The sequence below is a fragment of the Scylla paramamosain genome, chromosome 1, assembly GCF_035594125.1.
Source record: "Scylla paramamosain isolate STU-SP2022 chromosome 1, ASM3559412v1, whole genome shotgun sequence".
Classification (NCBI taxonomy): domain Eukaryota; kingdom Metazoa; phylum Arthropoda; class Malacostraca; order Decapoda; family Portunidae; genus Scylla; species Scylla paramamosain.
The window spans coordinates 17,783,195-17,805,954 of NC_087151.1; the positions used below are offsets into that span (position 1 = coordinate 17,783,195).

The 22,760-nt window shown below is 38.8% G+C and overlaps 1 protein-coding gene across 1 annotated transcript in view; it reads right to left on the reverse strand.

Moving 5' to 3' along the window:
• Positions 1–612: 612 nt before the first annotated feature.
• The window catches only part of LOC135101705 (elongator complex protein 3), a 201,442-nt gene continuing 179,294 nt past the window's right edge, over positions 613–22,760 (reverse strand). The window contains exon 11 of the mRNA XM_064006020.1: positions 613–1,288. Coding sequence (XP_063862090.1) covers positions 1,215–1,288 — 74 coding nt within the window. The 3' untranslated portion in view covers positions 613–1,214. The remainder of the gene's footprint in view (positions 1,289–22,760) is intronic.

Consider the following 22,760-nt stretch of genomic DNA (forward strand, 5'->3'; position numbering starts at 1 on the left):
TCAGCTCTACAAAACTTGTAGAAATCATGGTTGAGCAATTCACAGTTTTACTAATGGAAATCCTGTGTCCACACATCCTGCTATGGACACTGCCCAGCCAATGTGAATGTGTTGCCTGTCTGCCCACACTAGAAATTTATGACATGGTTAAACAAGGCCTCAAAATGCATATGTGCATAGAACATTTTCTACCTAGAATAAATAACCAGTACTTTCACCTGTAGCAATATCTGCAGGAGATCATTTTACACTATGTATATCATTATTTACTGAATCTTAGTTCTAAATGTCCAAAACTCACTCACTCACAAGTTTAAAGCTTATCTGTGTGTGAGAGACTACTTCAAGTATTAATAGCATTATATATTATTTCATTTACTTTTGGTATAAATTATTATCAGTATGAAAAAATCTTGTGACAATGACAAATTTTCACTACTGTACTATTGCCATTTTTTGTTATGACTGTGATTCATATTCTTAGGAAAAAAAAGTTTGCAGCAAGTTGCTTTGTTAGTTTGCAATACTGCCAGGAACACACCCTAGACAGGTTCATTGCGGTTGAAAGATTTGTAACAGTTACCAAGGTAATTGAGTAAAACACTGCTTACATTGCTTGCATATTGTTTATATGGACAGTAAATTCACTGGAACTTCATGGACACTACAACACTTGTACATGTAAGAGAGAGAGAAGAGAAAATTCAACAATGAGTCTGTCTCAAACCAGACTACCTAGTTGTTGTCCACAGGGAAATGTTAGCAGAACTGACTCCTGATACTGATCGGACACTCTGTGAACCTGTACTACACATGTTGTTATAATAGATTCCTTCATATGTGTCCAATCAGGACATATGAGTTGTAAGGAATAATTTTTTAAATATCTGATTATTTGAAGAACATGAATACTTTTCCCAAGTATTAAAATATAAGAAAATACTTTGATTTTCAATAACAATAATTTGAATAAAAATACAAATACATCCAAATACAATGATAATTACAGATTGACTTAATTGACTTAATGAGTAATGTGTGTGTGTGTGTGTGTGTGTGTGTGTGTGTGTGTGTGTGTGTGTGTGTGTGTGTGTGTGTGTGCTTACATGTATGTGTGCAAAAGTGTGTTGTGTTTATCTGTGTATTTATAATATAGTGCTTTAAAATCAAAGTTAATGTGAATAAAAAGTACAAAAACCATACCAGAGACACAGCTACAGAACCTTGGACATGTAGGGACCATCCAGCTGGTAGCCCAGTTTTCTGTAATAGTTACGGGTACCAACACCTGGGAATAAATATTTATGTAATTAGAATAATCATAATATCCAGCCCAAAAGTGCTCACACACTTAACAGTAACAGTAACAGTAACAGTTACTGAAAATTTGACTCTGGACAGACACAATGATAAAATTAGTGGAAAGACAGTGAATTTGTTAAAAAGAGTAAGAATGGTATTCTCATATTTGAATAAAGGAATGATAAAAAGTTGATTTCCATGATAAGACCAAAATTGGAATATGCGGCACTGGTGTGGTCTCCTCAAACAAAGAGGAATATTATAAAATTAGAAAGAGTATAAAGAGCAGTCACAAAGATGGTTCCAGAGTTGAGTAAATCAACCTATGAAGAGAGATTAAGAATGTTGGAAATTTCTACCCTTGAAAATAGGAGAGAGAGAGGAGATTTAATAAACATCTATAGTATGATAAATGATATGGAAAATGTGGATAAAGAAGCTTTTATAAATTTAGACACATAGAGTACAAGGGGACACAATAAGAAGTTCAAGAAAGTTAACAGTAGAAGAGACATCAAAAAGTATACCTAGTTTTCCTCACAGAAGTGGGAACAAATGGAATGAACTCAGTGAAGACATTGTAAATGCCAAAACTGTCAGTGTTTTTAAGACCAAACTAGATAGGTATAGAGACAGGATACTATGAGATTACTCCCTCCCGTAAACCACAACTAGGTAAACACACACACACACACACACACACAGAGAGGAAAAGTGGACAGCTTTCCTGGACATTTATAATAAGGGAGTGGAGAAATGGGTACCCAAAAGATCAACAGAGAACCTTTTCAAAAAGGATTGGTACAACAGGAGATGTGCAACATGGAAAAAGTGGAAGAAAAACAAGAGACTGGACCTGTGGAACAATTATATAAGGAAGAAGAACAAATATGTCAAAACTCGCAGAGATGAGCAGAAAAATTTTGAAAAGAATGTTGTGGAGAAATGTAAAGACCAATCAAAATTATTTTATAAATTCATTAATGGAAAATTAAAGAGTAAAGATGAAATAAGCACGGTAAAAGCTGGAGAAGAGACAGTGGAAGACACAAAAGAGGTGGCTGATGTGTTTAACAGATACTTCCACTCTGTGTTTACTAAGGAAAATTATTTCAGAAGTAAGAGGACAGTGTTACAAAAAGGGAGCGACCTAAAGGAGATTAAAACATCAGTAGAAGAAATAAAGAATATGAATATGTTGAAAGACCTGGATGTAAGGAAAGCAATGAATCCTGATTGTGTATCGAGTTGGATTTTAAAAGAGTGTAGCTCACAATTAGTCTCAGCACTGCACAATATAATTAGCACTACCCTGGTAAAAGGTAGAGTACCCATAGATTAGAAACCAGTGGATATTACCCCAATTCACAAGACCGGAAGTAAATGAGATCCATTAAATTATAAACTCATATCGCTCACAAGTGTGGTGGCGAAGATTTGTGAAAAGATTATCAAGAACAGATAGGTGAAATATCTAGAAGACAACAAAGTGATAACAGAGAGACAGTTTGGCTTCAGAAAAGGAAGATCTTGTGTTATGAATTTGATAAGTTTCTACTCAAGAGTAATAGATATAATGCAAGAGAGAGATGGATGGGCCGACTGCATATACTTAGATCTGAGAGAAGCATTTAATAAAGTTCCTCACAGAAGACTAATATGGAAATTGGAAAAAATTGGAGGACTTAGTGGATCATTGTTAAAGTGGATGACTGACTTTTTGACAAATAGAGAAATGAGGACAGTGATTAAAGACAGCAGGTCGAACTCAAGAACGGTAATAAGTGGAGTCCCACAAGGTTCAGTACTTGCACCTATTATGTTCACAGTTTATGTAAGTGATATGACAGAAGGTGTAGAAAGTTACATGAGCCTTTTTGCTGATGATGCTAAGATTATGAGGAAAGTAACAAATGAAGAGGATTGCAATACTTTAAATCAGGACTTAATTAAGATTAATGAATGGTCATTGAGGTGGAACATGGAGTTTAATGCTAAAAAATGTAGTGTGTTGAGGTTTGGAAAAGTGCGAGAAAACCAGTTGGCAACTATTACTTAGGGAATGAGGAAATCTCTTTAAGATCAGAAGAAAAGACCTAGGAGTAATTATTACTGATAATTTGTCATTTGGGAAGCACATAAACAAAATTATAGGAGAAACATATAATCTGCTGAGAAACATCAAGATAGCATTCTCCTATATTGATGAAGATATGATAAAAAAAAAAAAAAACTGATAACAACGATGATAAATCCGAGATTGGAGTATGCAGCATTAGTGTGGTCACCAAGTTTGAAAAAGGATACAAGAAAGTTAGAAAGAATCCAGAGAGCTGTAACTAAAATCCCTGCAAGCTTAAGAGTATAGTTATGAGGAAAGGTTGAAGAGATGGGTCTGACTACACTAGAAAAAAAGGAGGGAAAGAGGTGATTTGATTGCAATATATAGAATATTGGAAGGAATGGAAAAGTTGGACAGAGAAGACCTCTTGATACCAGATACGAGAGACACAAGAGGATATGGAAGGAAACTGAAAGGAGTGTTTGCAGAAGAGATATCAAGAAACATAGCTTCGCCCTCAGAAGTATAATAGTGTGGAATGAACTTAAGGATGAGACTGTGTGTGCAAAAACAATTAATAAATTTAAAGAAAATCTAGATAAAAGTTGATATAGAGATGGGATGGCACGAGTTTAGTGTGGCTCTTGTCCTGTATTTTACAACTAGGTAAATACACAAGATCAAGATTTAAGTCATCATTATCAACAACAACAACAACAACAACAACAACAGAAGATTCACTCCTGCCAAAAGGTTGATTTTATGTGAAATCTACACTAGAAACTGGATCTGGAAGAGGACAGCATACTAGGATGTGGTTTATAAGTCTGAATGAGTGAGTGTGGTCCCACAGATGAGGAATAGTGAGTGTTGCTGGTTCGTGGCTTAGCCGACCTGGCAACAAATGTAAACAAACATTGCATATGCAATTTCTGAGTCAATTTCACCAAGGGAAGTAAACTGGTAGATTTAGTGAACAAGACTTAAACAAATGGAAGTGAATAAGGGTTTCTGAAGTTGAGATTGAGAAAAGTAGAACATGATGCAGATCAACCGAGGAAGGAAATGGAAATAATGATGGAAGTGGTAAAATCCCTTCATGAAAAGTTGGAAAGAAATTTAGGAAAGGATGAACAAATATCCAAGCTGAAAACAGAACTGGAGGAGATAAAAGTGAAAGAACAACAAAATACTAAGAAAAATGAGGAATTACAAAACAACATGGAAAAAGTAATGAAAGAAAATAAAGATTTGAAAGCAGAGCTAGTGAAAGGTGAAAAGAGGGTGAGAGAGGGAGTCATGGATGAAATGTAAGGCTGGAAAATCGAAAATGATAAATCAAATGTTGACTTCAAGTAACAGAACAGGAAGTAGAAAGAAAGAAGGAAGTAGAAAGGACTACATTTTTTTTAAAGTTCTGGGAGACATTTTAAAGTTCTGGGAGACAGAGTGAAGAAATGGTACATAAAGGAAAAGAAATAAATGAGAATAAGATAGAAAAAATAGTAAAAATGAAGGACTGAATGTGATGTATACAAACATTGATGGATTGATACACAGAAAACTGGAATTACAAGACTATTTAAAAGAAAAATCTGAAGGATAGTCATTAATAAATAATAATGGATTGATACACAGAAAACTGGAATTACAAGACTATTTAAAAGAAAAATCTGAAGGATAGTCATTAATAATAACTACAATGTATGGAGAAGAGACTGGATTGGTAAAGGAGGGAGAGGTGTAATGATAATGACAAGAAAAGAGATGAAGACAAAAATAATGAAATATGGGGAAGGAAAAGCAGAAATAGTGAGTGTTAACTTGGAGGATAATAATGGAGAAATACTGGTGTTAATAACAACCTATGTACCACCCAAAAAAAATTCTTGGAGCAAGGAAGACTTTCAGAAAATAATAGAAAATACCATTCAATGCTTGAGAACATTAATCAAAAGTAATAAAAGATTGGTTGGTGATTTCAATTGCAAAGAAGTAAATTGGGAAGCATTTGAGAATCATACAAAGAAAACAGGAGAAACTATGGGAAAGCAAATATAGATGATCTTAAGAAACTTTATGAAGAAAAGGACTGGAAAAAGCTGAAAAGAGCATATGATATGCAAGATAAGTATGACATTTTTATGAAACTATATGAGGCAGGAGTGATTAAATATGTCCCACTATACAAACCTAAAGAAAAGGAAAACAGGTGTGGTTCAATGCAAGATGTGCAAGTGCAAGGAAAAAAAAAAAACAAAGCATGGATAAGAATGAAAAGAAATTGAAACCAAAAAAAATAAAGAAGACTTTAGGATAGCAAGAAATGAATATGTGAAAATAAGAAGAGAGGAAGAGAAAGGATATGAAAAAATATAGTTGAAAAGTGCAATGACAAACCAAAACTGTTCTACAGATTCATAAATGGAAAAAATTAAACCAAAAGAAAAAACTAGAAAAGTTGAAAGATGGAAATTAAACGTATGAAAACCCAAATGACATGAGTGAATTGCTAAACAAAAAAGTTTCAACAAGTTTTCACAGAAGAATCAGAATTTAAAGAACCATGAGATGAGAAGGCAAAAAAGCAAATGTAGGAAATTACAGTAATCAAAAAAGTTTATAAAGTGATGGAGAAACTGGAAGAGAGAAAAGTAACAGGACTAGGTTTCATTTTAAAAGAGTGCAGGAAACAATTAATTGAACCAGTATATGACATAATAAAGTGCTCAATATCAACTGGAAGAGTGCCTAAGGAATGGAGGAGAGCAGACATAGTGCCAACTTATGAAATTGGAAAGAAAAAAGAACCAATAAACTATAGAACAGTATCAATGACCAGCATAGTATGTAAGATCTGTGAAAAAAAGTGATAAAGAAGCAGTGGACAAAATTTCTAGAAAAACATGATATAATAGAAAAACAGTGTGGCTTTAGACTATAACAAATCTGATGAGCTTCTATTGGAGAGTGACTGATATAACACAAGAGAGGGATGGATGGGTAGTCTGTGTGCATTTAGATCTGAAAAAAGCTTTCAACAAAGTTTCCCACAACAGGCTATTATGGAAGCTAGAAAATATAGCATTAAAAAAAAAAGATGGAAAATTACTTAAAGGGAAGAGAAATAAGAATGGTAGTAAAAGATATAAAAACAAAATGGAGAAAAGTAGATAGTGGAGTACCACAAGAATCAGTGCTGGCACTGATCTATATAAATGATATGCCTGAAGGAGTAAAGAGTTACATGAGTTTGTTTGCAGACGATGCAAAATTACAAAGACATACAAGCAACAACAAAGATTGCGAAATTCTACTACAGGATTTGAATAAAATTTTTGACTGGAGTAAGAAATGGGAAAAAAGTGAAGAGACCAAAATGGAGATATAAAATGGGAAATGGGGAAATAATAAAAGTACAAGAAAAGAAAGACCTGGGAGTAATAATACAGGATAGAAGAGAATTGAAGAAGCATGTAGAAAAGATATTCAGAGATACATATAGATTGGTGAGAAATATTGGAACAGCATTCCACTACATGGATAAAGATATGATGAGGAAGATAATTACCACTGTGATTTGATGAAAGGTGGAATATGCTCAATCAGTGTGGTCTCCCCACAAGAAGAAATATGTCAAAAACTAGAAAGGATACAAAGGATAACAACAATGATGGCTTCAGTATTGAAAGAATTAATACGTGAAGACAGGTTAAAGGAAATGAATTTGCCAACACTGGAACAAAGAAGAGAACAGGGGGATTTAATACTGATTTATAAATTGTGGAATAAAGTGGAAGAAATTGATAATGAAAAACTACTGCTAAGAGAAGTAGAAAATACCAGATACACATGAAGCCACAGTAAAAACTAAGAAAAGGAAAATGTTTGAATAACATAAAGAAATATAGTTTCCTACAGAGAAATATAGACCACATGAGTGTAGCTCAGGCTCTGTTAATTACAACTAGGTAAACTAGGTAAACACACACACACACACACACACACACACACACACACACACACACACACACACACACACACACACACACACACACCTGTCATGGCGAACAGAGAAGTCAACGCAAACAGGCGCTCCTAAAAATCCAACCATCTATGTTGCTGAGAGCTGCCCTAGTGGAAATACAGATGTGAAAGTTCACACTGGTTCTACTCGTTGCTGTCCCATCTCCAAGTGTTTTGTAGAAGGCAGTTAAATTGTTATAATGAGCGGTGAAGAGGGGGCTACTTCGGTCCCCACTATGTTGTTTACACCAACGGGGACCGTCCCGAAGGTGAGACAGAGAGACTTCTTGGGATTTTGGGAAGAGGACCAAAGGGTCGGGGAAGCAATGACAAGAAGGAGAATTATCACACTTCAAACCAAAATGAAGGAAATGAAGGATAGATTTGACAAGATGGAGAAGATGGTTGAAATTTTGATCACCAAGAAAGGGGTGTGGAAAGGTGCATACGACGATCTACATAAAAAAACTAATGTTACATGAAAAGAAAGCAATGGAATATGAAGGCAAAGTGGAAAAGTTAAATGTAAGACAGGAAAATTGGAAGAAAGAACAAGAGAAAGAAAAGATTGATTTTAGGAAAATTGTGGAGGAACAAAGGCAAATGACACAAAGCTAACAGAAAAAGTTGTTCAAGTTATAAAACAGAAAGAAAACTTGGTGAGAGACACTGTGGATAAGAAAAAAAACTATTGTGGTATTCAGCCTGAAGGAAGAGTGTACACCTCAGTGGACTGAAATAGAAAAGAGGGAAAAGATATGTGTGGAAAAATTAGTGGGGACATTACAAGAAGAAAAAGAGCTAACTGGAGAGATCAAAGAAATTAAAAGATTGGGTAGATATGTTGAGGGTGGACAGCGTCCTATGAAAATAAGGTTTAGGTCACAAGTAGTAGCTGAAGAAATACTGAGTAAATCCTGGAAACTGGCCAAGGTGGAAAAATACAAACAAGTATGGATAAAAAGATAGAACCAGAGAAGAGAGATACTATAAATGAACTAAGAAAAGAAACAAATGAAAAAAAACAGAAAACTATCAGAGTTGGAGAAAAAAAGTTCTTTTGAAGGGTTATGGACATGAGGTTGAGAAAGTGGTACAGGAGGGAAGTAAATGCGGAAGGGGAAGACTAAAAGTAGCATACATGAACATAAATGGACTTGTCAGCAGTGCTGGAACTAGAAGACTATTCAAAAGAGGAGAAACTAGACATCATGGGAATTGTTGAAACTAAATTTGCAAGTGAAGGGGATATATTAAATATTGGTGAAGGAAAATACAACCTCTGGATGAGAAATAGAAAGAATAAACGGGGAGGAGGTGTGATGCTTCTAGTTAGGAAGGATTTATTAGTGGAATCTGTCACATATGGGGTGGAGGAGGCAGAAGTATTGAAAATAAGCTCAAGACAGAATATTGGAAGATACCATAATGTTGTGGTGACTTATGTTTCCCCCTATTCCAACTCTTGGAGAGAGGATGAATATAAGAAAATGCTTGAGGACACGAGGACATGTTTGGCAGAGCTACTTGAGGAAAATGATGATATACTCCTGATGGGGAACTTTAACTGTAAAGATATCTTTGGAGAATTGGACCACAGAAGGCAGTGAGTCATCATGGGGGAACAAGCTACTAGACCTGGTTATTGAAAAATTCCTGACCCAATGGGTTACAGATGACACAAGATTTAGGAGAAATGAAGCACCTTCAAGGCTCGATCTAATTTTCACCAAGGAAAAAAAAATAGTAGAAGACCTTAAATACATAAAGCCAATAGGAAAAAGTGATCGTATGCTGATTCATTTTACAGTTATGGATAATAACCTCAGTATAAGAAAAGAGGACCACAGAAGAGAATGGCTAAACTACAGCAAGACTAACTTTGGAAAACTTAGGAAGTATTTCAGTGAAGTGAATTGGAACATAGCTATTCAAAAGGAGGACATAGAGGAAAAATGGACAGCTTTCCTGGACATTTATATTAAGGGAGTAGAGAAATGGGTACCCAAAAAATCAATAGAGAACCTTTTCAAAAAGGATTGGTACAACAGGAGATGTGCAACGGCTAGACTGAAGAGAGAAAAAGCATGGAACAAGTGGAGGAAAAACAAGAGACTGGACCTGTGGAACAATTACATAAGGAAGAGGAACGAATATGTCTAAACTCGCAGAAATGAGCAAAAAAAATTTGAAAGGAATGTTGTGGAGAAATGTAAAGACCAACCAAAATTATTTTATAAATTCATGAATGGAAAATTAAAGAGTAAAGATGAAATAAGCATGATAAAAGCTGGAGAAGAGACAATGGATGATCCAGAAGAGGTAGCTGAAGTCTTTAACAGATACTTCCACTCTGTGTTTACTAAGGAAAATTATTTCAGAAGTGAGAGGACAGTATTAGAAAAAGGGACCGACCTAAAGGAGATTAAAATATCAGTAGATGAAGTAAAGAATATGTTGGAAGACCTGGATGTAAGGAAAGCAATGGGTCCTGATGGTGTCTCAAGTTGGATATTAAGAGTGTAGCTCACAATTAGTCTCAGCACTGCACAATATAATTAGCACTACCCTGGTAAAAGGTAGAGTACCCATAGATTGGAAACGGGCGGATATTACCCCAATCCACAAGACCGGAAGTAAAGAAGATCCATTAAATTATAGACCTGTATCTCTCACAAGTGTGGTGGCGAAGATTCGTGAAAAGATTATCAAGAACAGATGGGTGAAATATCTAGAAGACAACAAGGTGATAACAGAGAAAAAGTTTGGTTTCAGAAAAGGAATATCTTGTGTTATGAATTTGATAAGCTTCTACTCAAGAGTAATACATATGGTACAAGAGAGAGATGGATGGGCCGACTGCATATACTTAGATCTGAGAAAAGCATTCGATAAAGTTCCACACAGAAGACTAATATGGAAATTGGAAAAAAAATTGGAGGACTCGGTGGATCACTGTTAAAGTGGATAACTGACTTTTTGACAAACAGAGAAATGAGGACAGTAATTAAAGGCAGCAGGTCGAAATGGGGAATGCTAATAAGTGGAGTCCCAAAAGGTTTGGTACTTACACCTATTATGTTTACATATGACAGAAGGTGTAGAAAGTTACATGAACCTTTTCGCTAAAGATGCTAAGATTTTACTTCGGCAAATCACTTGTCTGCTAGATGGTGCCGTTCACATGAGATACACTACACTTCGCCACACAGTCAGTTACTACGCAGACACCACACAAGTCGGACATCGGTCCTGCCTCCTGTTCTGTTGTTACGACTTCTGTTATCGAGGAGTGATAGGAATATTACAGTTTTCTTTTTTGGATTGTGTATTATGATTTCCATTACCTGTTATAAGGGTGGAATATTGTCTTTAGTTATCCGTTACCTGATTATAGGGCGGAGTATTGCCTATGGATGTCCGTTACCTGATAAGGGCGGAGTGTTGCCTATTTGAATCCGTTACCTGATTTAAGGGCGGATTATGGACTATAAATATCCGTTACCTTGTATAAGGGCGGATTATTGGTTATATGATATCCGTTACTTGGTATAAGGTGGATTATTGGCAAATATTTTATGCTATATATATATAACAATATTTGGGCACTCTCGTGAGCCGACATAGGTGCGAGATGGTTCCATCTTGTTACCCATTATTGGGGCAAGAGGAATATTGCCTTATTTACAAGCCTGGGGGCATTTGACTTCCCAGATTACTATAAGGAAGGAGTTTTTGATTTAAAATTACCCTGTGTGTGAGGTTAAGGCACCCGTGGGGTTATAAAAGGAACTGCTGTTAAAAGGGGTGGCATCTTGTTAACATTAGCCGCCATGTCTAGGACGCCTTCTGATGCTTGCCCCAGTCCTGAGAGATTCAGAACTACCAGCATGCCACGCACCTCAGCTAAGGTAAAGGAATTATACAAGGGGAGTAAACATGAAGAAAGATCCAGATCTAAGAGCCGTTCTACTCGTCATGAGAGGTTAAGTTACTCTCGGTCACTTTCCCCTTCTCCAAAATACGCTGGTGAAGACAGCACTGCGCCTTCTTTGGGCATGATTATGGATGCTTTGACTGAGTTGAGGAAAGACATGGACAAGCTTAAGAAGGAAAATGGGGCTGTGAAGTCAAAAGCAGTTCATAACAATGCTCCCCTATAGGTGTCAAATAATACTTTGATGCCTGATTCTCAGGAATCACAGGCAGGATTTTCTGGATTTAGAACTCCACTGAGGGAGGACAGTGATGAGGAAGAGGAAATCCAGAGGGATGTTCCTCATGATAGTATATTTTTACAAGGTGCTAAGAATTATGGACCTACAGAAACTGTCTCAAAAGAACTTGACAAGGAAATTGCTGCAATGGTGAACCACCTGTTTATTAATGGCATGAGGCAGGAAGATTACAAAGCCATTGTAGAGGATGAGGTGACATTTAGACCAAATAACTGCCATGCATTAACTCAAATGGATTGCAACCCACAGGTCCTGGATGTACTGCCTGCAGAGGCAAAGAAGGCAGACTTCCGCTTAAGGGAAGTGGGAAAAAGATATTACCAAGGCAGCTACTATTGTTGTAAAGTCGCTTACTGTGCTAGACAAGGTGGCACGTGATGAAGAGCACCAAATTATTGCAAATGAGGTGGCCATGCTCAATGGTGCATTGGCATTATTGGGTAATGCCCACTACAGAAATAACTTGAACAGGCGACATATCATAAAGAGGGACATTAATCCCAAATATTCTCATTTGTGTGCTGACAAGGCTCCCATGACGGGTCTATTGTTTGGGGATGACCTGTCACAAGCCAACAGAAATATTGAGGAGGCAGAAAGGCTGAAAACCAAATTCACTTTTAGAAGCCTACATCTTGGACTGCAAGCAGTGGCAGATTTGGTGGAGGTAAACAATGTAACTTTTTTGCCAATGCCTCCTCCTATGGATTCCCATCCAGATAGCTGTATGGTTTTCGCAGGTTGCCCTCCAGTGGTGAACACAGGCGCTCCTACCCTGCTCAAGCTTGGACAACAAAAAACGTGAGAGGCCGGGGTCAACATAACCCCCGGCGTTAACCCAGGTGAAAGAACAATTTGAGGCTGGGCAACTTCACAAGTTTATCAATAAATGGCGTGTGATTACAAGTGACCTGTTCATTTTGGATATGGTGGAACATTGTCATCTGAATATAGATGAAGCTAATATTGGATATTTATTTAGAGAGGATATACAGTATGTCTTTAGTGAGGAAGATAAACTGATTATGCATTAGGAGGTTAAAAAATTGTTAGAGATAAAGGCCATCATAGAGACACATGGACAGGATCAACAAATACTTTCACCAGTTTTTCTGAGGAAGAATAAGACGGGGGATTATAGGATGGTGTTAAATCTTGAAAACTGAACAGGCATGTAGAATATACTCATTTTAAAATGGAAAATTTTGAACAAGTATTACAGTTGCTTAGTCAAGGAGATTATATGGCTTCTATAGACCTTAAGAAAGCCTATTATTCAGTAAAAATTGCAGAAGAACAACAAAAATATCTGTGTTTTAGATGGTTGGATAAGATTTACCAGTTCACATGTCTACCTAACGGGTTTTCGGATGGTCCTCGTCTATTTACAAAACTTCTGAAGCCAGTTTTCTCTACACTTAGGCATAAAAGCCACAACATCACTAGTTATATTGATGATACGCTTCTGTATAGTAGCTCTTTGCTGAGATGTTTTGATTGCATGAATGACAACATTCAGTTGTTGCAGAGTGTAGGTTTCTGCATAAATGTGGAGAAATCTGTTTTCAGTCCCACTATGCGTATTGAGTATTTAGGTAACGTGATAGATTTGGTGGCCATGACAGTTACCTTGCCGGCGCGTAGGAGGGATGAGATTATACAGCATTGCTCTCTTTTAGTCAATAGACAAAGAAAAAATTAGAATTGTGGCAAGAGTGATTGGCCTGCTGGTGGCAGCAATCCCAGCTGTAGAGATGGGGAAGATGCACTATAGGAGGATGGAAAGAGCAAAGATCAAGGCTTTGGAAGAGGCATGTGGAGACTTTAATAGATGGATGAACATTACAGAGGAGATTAGAACAGATTTAAACCGGTGGATTAAGGAATTGGAGAATCAAAACAGGAAAATATTCAGAAATGCACCAGATACTGAGTTGTTCACAGATGGTTAAAATCTAGGATGGGCAGGTTGCCAAAATAGCATCACTACCAATGGCAGATGGTCCCCTGAAGAGGTGCGTTCGCACATTAATGCGTGAATTATTGGCTATGTTATTCTCATTGAGATCTTTTACACATCTCCTTAGAGGTTTACACGTCAGGGTGTTATGTGATAACACCACAGCGATTAATTACGTGAATGAGATGGGAGGTGTTAAGTCAATAGTTTGTGATGACATTAGTAGGAACATCTGGGAATGGTGTCTTAGTAATGGGGTATGGCTGACAGCTTCCCACATACCAGGCAAATGTAACGTCATGGCCAACGAGGCATCACGTTACTTTAATGACGGACATGAGTGGCAGCTGAATGAGATGATATTTAAGGAATTGTGTTCTATATTTGAGAATCCTTGTATAGACCTATTCGCTTCATGTTTGAACAAACAAATGACTCCATTCTGTGCATGGACACCAGATCCAGAGGCTGCATATATTGATGCAGTTACAATTCCGTGGGCTAAATTTAAATTGATTTACCTCTTTCCTCCCTTCTCTCTGATCTCTAGATGTCTGTAGAAGTTAAGGGAGGAAAAGACCAGAGGATGGATCATAGTGCCACTTTCGCCATCACAAGCGTGGATGGGGGTGCTCCTTCGGATGCTAGTAGACGACCCTCGGGTCATACAGAGAAGGAAAAATGTGCTAAGGCATCCGTCAACTGCTGAGGAACACCCAATAATGAAACACACAAATTTGATGGCTTGTCAGTTGTCCGGAAACAATTTGGAGAATGTGGCATATCTAAAGAAGGTACGGAAATCATTATGGTCTCTTGGAAACCAGCAACAGGTAGACAATACAACACTCACATCAAGAGGTGGACACTCTTTTGTAGTAGAGGGAACATTAATCCCATTGCACCATCTATAGCAGATATATTAAACTTTGTCTCATAACTTTCAAAGGAATGTGGGTTATGAAAGCATTAACACGGCGAGAGGGACTCTATCTGCAATAGGAATTATGGTGGAAGGCTGCAGAGCGGGCAATCACCCACTTGTCAACAGATTTCTGCGGGGAGTCTTCAACTTATGCCCTTCTACACCCAGGTATGCAACGACCTGGGATGTGAAACTTGTATTACAAAAGATAAGACTCATGGAACCACTACACAGCCTAACACTGAAAGACTTATCGCTAAAAATGGTGATGCTGATGGCAATGACACAAGCAGCCAGGATCCAAACTTTGCACTTATTGTTGGTGAATATGGCATTTGGAGAAGAATCTGTTTCAGTTTTGTTAGGTAACATCAAGCAATGCAGGCCAAAATTTAATGTTCGTACTATTGTATTTAAAGCTTATCCTCAGGATTACAGATTGTGTGTAGTTAAGGCTATGAAAGAATATATAGAAAGAACTGAGAGCCTAAGGACAGAATCTGGAAATGCAGATGGGAGACTACTCATAAGTTATATAAAACCTCATAGGGGTGTTTCTAAGGACATGGTGGCAAGGTGGCTTAAGACCATGTTATGTAAGTGTGGGATTTATACCAAGAGGTACACAGCAGGTAGTATTAGACCTGTGTCAGTGTCTAAGGCCAAGGCACTGGATGTGCCTATTGTCACCATCATGGCAAAAGCTGGTTGGACGCAGGAAGCCACATTTGCTAAATATTATAATAAGGATATAGAAGGGGAAATAGACCCTTTTTCAAGAAGCAGTGCCAGGCTCAGTATAATGTAAGGTTTGAAATGTTATCAGCACTAAAAATCATGTTCTATTTTCATATATGACAATGGGGTTTTTGTAATAGGAACTTTTATTTACACCTATTTACAAAATGTGAAATTTGACAGAACCCTTTACATATAACACCCACATGACTTTAAAATCTCATGTGAACGGCACCATCTAGCAGACAAGTGATTTGCCGAAGTAAAATTACAGAGGTACATGAGACTTACCGTAGGTTAGTTGAAATGTGCTTCGGATTTTGCGAGGCACATCACGTCTGCTAGATGGTAGAGTTCACATGCCCTCCACTCCCTCCCTTTGTTAATTGATAATTCTTGGTTTACACAACAAAAATTCACTGACTGGAAGGGTTGGGAGATAATATTTCATGTGGGTAGTTGTATCTTTAAAGACTGACTGTGGCGAAGTGTAGTGTATCTCATGTGAACTCTACCATCTAGCAGACGTGATGTGCCTCGCAAAATCCGAAGCACATTTCAATTAACCTACGGTAAGTCTCATGTACTTCTGTAATTATGAGGAAAGTAACAGATGAGGAGGATTGCAATGCTTTAAATCATGACTTAATTAAGATTAATGAATGGTCATTGAGGTGGAACATGGAGTTTATTGCTAAAAAAAAATGTAGTGTGATGAGGTTTGGAAAAAGTAAGAAAAGACCAGTTGGCAACTATTACTTAAGGAATGAGGAAATCTCTATAAGATCAGAAGAAAAAGATCTAGGAGTATATATTACTGATAATTTATCATTTGTGAAGCACATAAACAAAATTATAAGAGAAACATATAATTTGCTGAGAAACATCAGGATAGGATTCTCCTATATTGATGAAGATATGATAAAAAAAAACTGATAACAACGATGATACATCCGAGATTGGAGAACGCAGAATTAGTAAGGTTGCCAAGTTTGTAAAAGGATACAAGAAAGTTAGAAAGAATCCAGAGAGCTGCAACTGAAATCCATGCAAACTTAAGAGAGTATAGTTATGAGGAAAGGCTGAAGAGATTGGGCGGCAAGAAACATAGCTTCCTCCACAGAAATATAAGAGTGTGGAATGAACTTAAGGATGAGACTGTGTGTGCAAAGACAATTCATAAATTTAAAGAAAATCTAGATAAAAGTCGATATGGAGATGGGACAGCACGAGCCTAGTGTGGCTCTTGTCCTGTATTTTACAACTAGGTAAATACAACTAGGTAAACACGCACACACACACACACACACACACACACACACACACACACACACACACACACACACATATATTTACTGAAATGGGACACAAGCGACATGGAAGGAAACTAAAAAGAGACAATTATAAGGAGTAGTGGATGAAGCGGTAGTGAGTGCAAAGACAATAAATACATGATTTCAAGACAATATCAGGCACTGAGAGATACAAAGGCAAGACAATACAACTAGGTAAACACACACACACACACACACACACACACACACACACACACACACACACACACACACACACACACACCAAACATGGTAATAAACCAGAAGTGACATATTTAATGGAAACCAAACTAAAAGAGGAAATAAATGAGATATGCAAAGGAAGGATATAGCTCATGGAGAGGAGACAGAAAAGGAAAGGGAGGAGGAGTGATGATATTGGTAAAAGAGGATATTGTTGTTGAGGAACTGGAATATGGTGATGGAATGGCAGAAATTTTGAGTGTTATGATTAAGATAAAAAAAGGAAAGTTACAGTGACACATACCACCAAAAACTAAGGCATGGGAAACAAACAGATATAAAATTATGCAACTAGAAACAAGAAATAGCATTGAGGAAATGATAAGGAAAAGTATCAAAGTGCTCTTAGTAGGCGACTTCAACATTTAAGGAATTAACTGGAAGGAAATTGGAGTGAAAGAAAATGTTGGGTCATGGAGCAAAAAACTTATGCATACTGTGATGGTGGATACGATGAGACTGTGAGTGAATGAACCTACAAGATGCAGAGAAAAAAAAGAACCATCATAGTTGGACTTAGTGTTTACAAAAACCCTAGAAAATAGACCAATTATACATTGTCTGAGTCCAATGGGAAGAAGTGATCATGTGACAATAGAAATGGTACTACAGGAGAAAATAGTGTTCCAAAGGAATGAACAATTTAGAAATGGTAAGGCAAACTTTGCAGAGCTTAATAAATTTTATGGAAAAATTAAGTGGAAAGACCTATTTGAAGGTAAAGTAGTGCAAGAAAAATATGAGATATTTTTTAGCAAGTATAGAGAGGGGATGAAAGAGTTTGTACCAAGTAATAAAGTGAAAATTGGGATGCATGAATGGTATAATGCCAGGTGTGTAGAAGCAAAAAAGAAAAAGGACAGGGCATGGAGGAAAACAATAAGAAAACTGAACAGAATTAATAGGGAAGAGTACAGAAAGGCGAGGAATGAACATAGCATAATAAGAGAATAAAGAAATTTAGAAAGTGACATACTAAGCAAATGCAAGGAAGAGCCCAAACTTTTCTACAGATATGTAAATGGAAAAATGAAACATAGGGATGAAATATACACATTAAAAAGGAAAGGAAGAATTTATAAAACTACTGAGGAGATGAGTGAACTAATGAATGAGAGTTTTCAATCTGTTTACAAAGGATACTGATTTTATGGGACTGAAAGTGATATCACAGAATGAGGGAATACAGGAGATACAAGTAATGAGACAAGAAATCAAGAAACTGCAGGAAGAGCTAAATGTTAGAAAACCTATGGGATCAGGTCAAGTAAATGGATGGATATTTAAAGAATGCAGAGAAGAAATGGAGGAACCCATATGGGACATAATAAACAACTCATTGAAAGAGGGAAAAGTACCAAGGGAATGGAAAAGAGCTAACATAGTCCCAATATACAAAGAGGAAAATACAATGGAACCATTAAATTACGGACCAGTGTCACTAACAAGTATTGTAAGCAAGCTTTGTGGAATATTAATTAAAGAAAAATGGGTGCAACATTTAGAAGATGAAAAGATAATTACAGAAATGCAATTTGGATTCAGGAAAGGGAGATCCTGTGTCACAAATCTACAGAGCTTTTATATGAGAGTAATAGATGGAGTGCAAGAAAGGGATGAATGGGTTGATGTGGTATGCCTGAATCTTAAAAAAAGCATTTCATAAAGTTCCCCACAAAAGTCTTATGTGGAAGTTAGAGAATGAAGGAAGTCTTAAGGGAGCAACATTGAGGTGGATGGAGGATTATTTGCAAGGGAGGGAAATGAGAACAGTAATCAGAGACACTAATTCAAGTTGGCATGAAGTGACAAGTGGGGTATAATAATAATAATAATAATAATAATAATAATAATAATAATAATAATAATAATAATAATAATAATAATAATAATAATAATAATGATAATAATAATAATAATAATAAACGGTTTATTATTTAGGCAGTTAACAAACTGAAAATGTACATAGGGGGTGGGGAAATACTTAACATTAATCCTAAAGGTAAGTCTAATCTAGAAGGGACTATTGATTGATGGCTCGCACCATGGTGGGAATCGCACTGAGTCTGTACCAGTCAGTGCGCAGCGCCTTTAGGGGCATCATCTTGTTGTGATGTCTGGTGGCACGGGCAGGGCGAGGCGCGTCAGGCGGCAGCATGTTTCTGAGACGTGGATGATGCAGTAGTCCCCTTCCAAACTTCTCCAGAGTCTCTCGGTACCTGGTGGATAGTCTGGACAGGCTCAGGGTGGTCAGGGCTTCTTCATAGGTGGTGTATGCAGGGCCAAGGATGACCCTGCATGTCCTTTTCTGCACACTCTCTAGCTGTAGCTGCTGAGTGTGTGTGAGGGAGGAGGACCACGCTGGGGAGGCGTATATGAGTTTGGGGAGGATGAAGGTAAGGTACACCCCCCTTAACTCATCTGTCAGCGTCCCCAGCGACCTGAGTCTGCGCAGCATGTACAGCCTGTAGGTAGCTGATCTTATGGTGCTGGCAACATGCTGCTTCCAGGTCAGCTGGTTGTCCACCGTGACTCCGAGGAGCTTGGCACATCGGACCACCTGGAGGGGGTGAGGGCCCACTGTGAGCTGGGGAGGGGGTACTGGTACAGAGGAGGTACAGAAATGCATCACCACAGTTTTGCTGTGGTTGATGGTCATCCTGCTCTCCTCCGTCCACATCTGCATTCACTCCAGAATTGCTTGCAGTGGCGAGTAGTCCGGGTTCTTGGTGGAAACTGGGACGCCCACAGTGCAGTCGTCCACATACTTCCAGCGATGGGGGGTGTCAGTGAGGGTGTCGTTAATGAGGAGGAGGAAGCATAGAGGACCCATCTTGGTCCCCTTGGGGACCCCACATGTCAGCTGTTGGAAATTAGAGACAGAGCCCTGATAGCGAACAGCCTGACGCCTCCCTGTGAGGAAGTCGGCTAGCCACGCTATCAGGTTAGGAGGGAGACCCAGACTTACTGCCTTGCTGATGACAACAATGTGATCAACAAGATCAAAAGCCTTTTTGAAGTCCACAAAAGCAACAGCTAGAGAGGTGTTTTGCTTGTCCAGGTGGCTGTGGATGAATTCAAGGAAGCTGATCAGGTAATGGGAGGTGGAGGTGGCTTTAATATTTCCAAACTGTCTGATATCCATGGTATTACAAATTTTGGTGTAGGCCCAGTCATATACAAAATCTTCACAAATAAGGCTAGGGATGGGGGTGATAGAGACTGGCCTGAGGTCATTGAGTGACTGTGGACTGGAAGTTTTGGGGATGGGGGTGACGTAAGATGTCTTCCAGTCCTCGGGGCAAGAGTGTTGGGAGAGTGAAGCATTTATTATGGAGCATAGCGGTGTTGCTAGCTCTACAGCAAATTCCTTGTAAATTTTTGTAGGAAGGTCAGTGGGTGTGGTGGATCTTGGTTTGAACTTGAGTATTCTCTTAAAAACATCCACCGCCTGGACACTGGGGGGATGAGAGGGAGCGGGAAGATAGGCAGGAAGCGGAGTGGTGTGGAGGGGAGGAAAGGTTTGACAGATAGCAGCAAAGTGATCGTTCATCTCCTGAGCCGTGAGATTAGCAGGAAGGTGTGAGGTGCAAGGAAGAGATGAAGTGTGCTTTTGTAGGCCACACAAAGCCTTGATCTTAGCATACCACTGTCTGTTGTTGGTCAGCTTGAGGTGGTGTATCTTGTCTGGGTAATAGATTGCCTTTGCAGCCTTAATCTCCCTGATCACTCTGTTTCTTAGTTTCCTGTATAGGACTGGGCAGGAGTGGAACGCCCAGGTCCGCTGACGCATGAGTCTCTTAATGCGGGGTGTCATCCAGGGGGTATCAGATGGGTGCGTTGTGACGTTCTTGGCTGGGAAGTAGCGGTGGAAGGGTTCTGTGGTGGTGGCGACGTAATTTTGCCATTTTAAGTGGACGTCCTCCACATCCAGCACCTCGGTCCACGGGTGTTGTGTCACCCACTGCCCAAACTCCCTCATGGCTGAGTCAGGCATGAGGCGGTGGGTCCTGGTGACAGCTGAACGGGGAGTCAAGGTGGTGGGTGTGGGTGTCCACAGTATGGAGAGGTGGGTGCTCCGTCCCATGGGAGGCAGCGGCTTGGGGGCCAAGTACTGCTGGCCCAGGTCTGTCAGTATAAGGTCGAGGATGGCTTGCTGGTGGGTGGGGAAGTCCACGACCTGGGTGAGGTATAGCTGGTGTAGGATATCGTTGATATCTAATCTGTTAAAGTCCCCACAGATGACCAGTTTGGCGGCAGGATACCTCACCCTCAGGGCATCAGCAGTGTCGATGATGTGAGCGGTGAGTAACTGTGCTGTGGGGGTGGTACACGACGCACACGATGATGGAGGCCGTGTTGCTGGGATGGCAGGGGGGCGTGACTCTCACCCACAGGGCCTCCACACCAGCAGGAATATTGACAGGGAGGTGTGAGGGGCTGAGGGTAGAGCGGCAGAAAACGGCCACTCCCCACCCCCCTGCATCCTGACCTCAGGTGATGGTAGAGCTGGTAGTCCTGCATTGTGCACACCTCAGGAACAATCTGCCATGCCTCAGTAACCGCCACAATGTCTGCAGAGGTAGAACTCACCGTCACAATCAACTCGTCCATCTTGTTGGCTAGAGACGTCGCATTGAATAAGAGGAGGGAGGGAAGACTATACCACACACGCAGCACTTCAATGTGCCTGTATTCCTTCTTCCCCACCCTGCGGTCTTCTCTGGCACTGGAGGTCACTACCTTGATGGGATGCACATGTTTCCCCTCCCCTCGACCCGTGGTTCCAAAATAGTTTCAAGGTCTTAAGGCACTTTATCACGTTGGGCGGCAGGTAACCGGATCCTCACCTATGATGCAGGAGGTAGTTGCGTTTGTACGTTTGCACTGGAGCACACATTATTCTTTATGTGTCAACACGCACTCGCTAAATGTGTTCACAAGTACAACAATCCCACCAGGGCGAGCCTAAAACTAAAAGCTAAAAGTTGAAAACAGAAAAAAACTGAGGTCGCTATCACTAAGGGGCGGGGAAGGCCAACAAGCTGGCCGAGGCTGCCCGAGAGCACCAAAGGTCACACGTCCTGCCCGTGTAAGGTCAAGACTGTGTGTGTCCAACGCAAGGATCTGTGTTGGCACCTATTATGTTTCAAATATATGTAAATGATATGACAGAGAATCTAAATAGTTATATAAACCTTTTTGCTGATGATGCAAAAATAATGAAAATGATAAAGAATGAAAATGACTGCAAGGAATTACAAAAGGATAGTGACAAGATACATGCATGGAGCCAAAGATGGAAACTAGAATTTAATGCCAGAAAATGAGAAGTATTGGAAATAGGAAAAGAGACTTCATGGAATTATAAAATGGCAGGAGAAATGATAGATTATGAGCCAACTCATTTATTACTGTGACACTGAGGGATGTAGCACAACTTGACACCCTTCCGTTATGTGACCAATTCCATTTATACAGAATGATTAGGTACCACATCATTATGTACATGCACTTGTATGTGGATTTTGAACCTCAAGCAATACAGGTTTGCAGGTTTGCAATTTTACTGGACTGTGGTTTCATTAAAATGGAAAGAAAACTTCAATCATTTGTTCTCAAAATCAAGCAAAAATAACAAAATGTTTCTACTTTATGTCTACATGACATTAATAAAAATGAAGACAAAAAAAATTAAATATAGCATGAAACTGCTGTTTTATGATTTTTAAAAAGGTCAGTTTGTGAAAATCATGCAAAAAAACAAAAACAAATGACAACAAATACAAAACATTAAAAACAAATTGAAGTATCATTCATGTGATAGTTATAGTAGTATTATGCATAACATAAAGGCATCAAGACCACAGATGCAAATTATAGCTGCAGCAATTTCTCTCCTAAAGGAGACAAGTCACAGTTATTGTCTTCA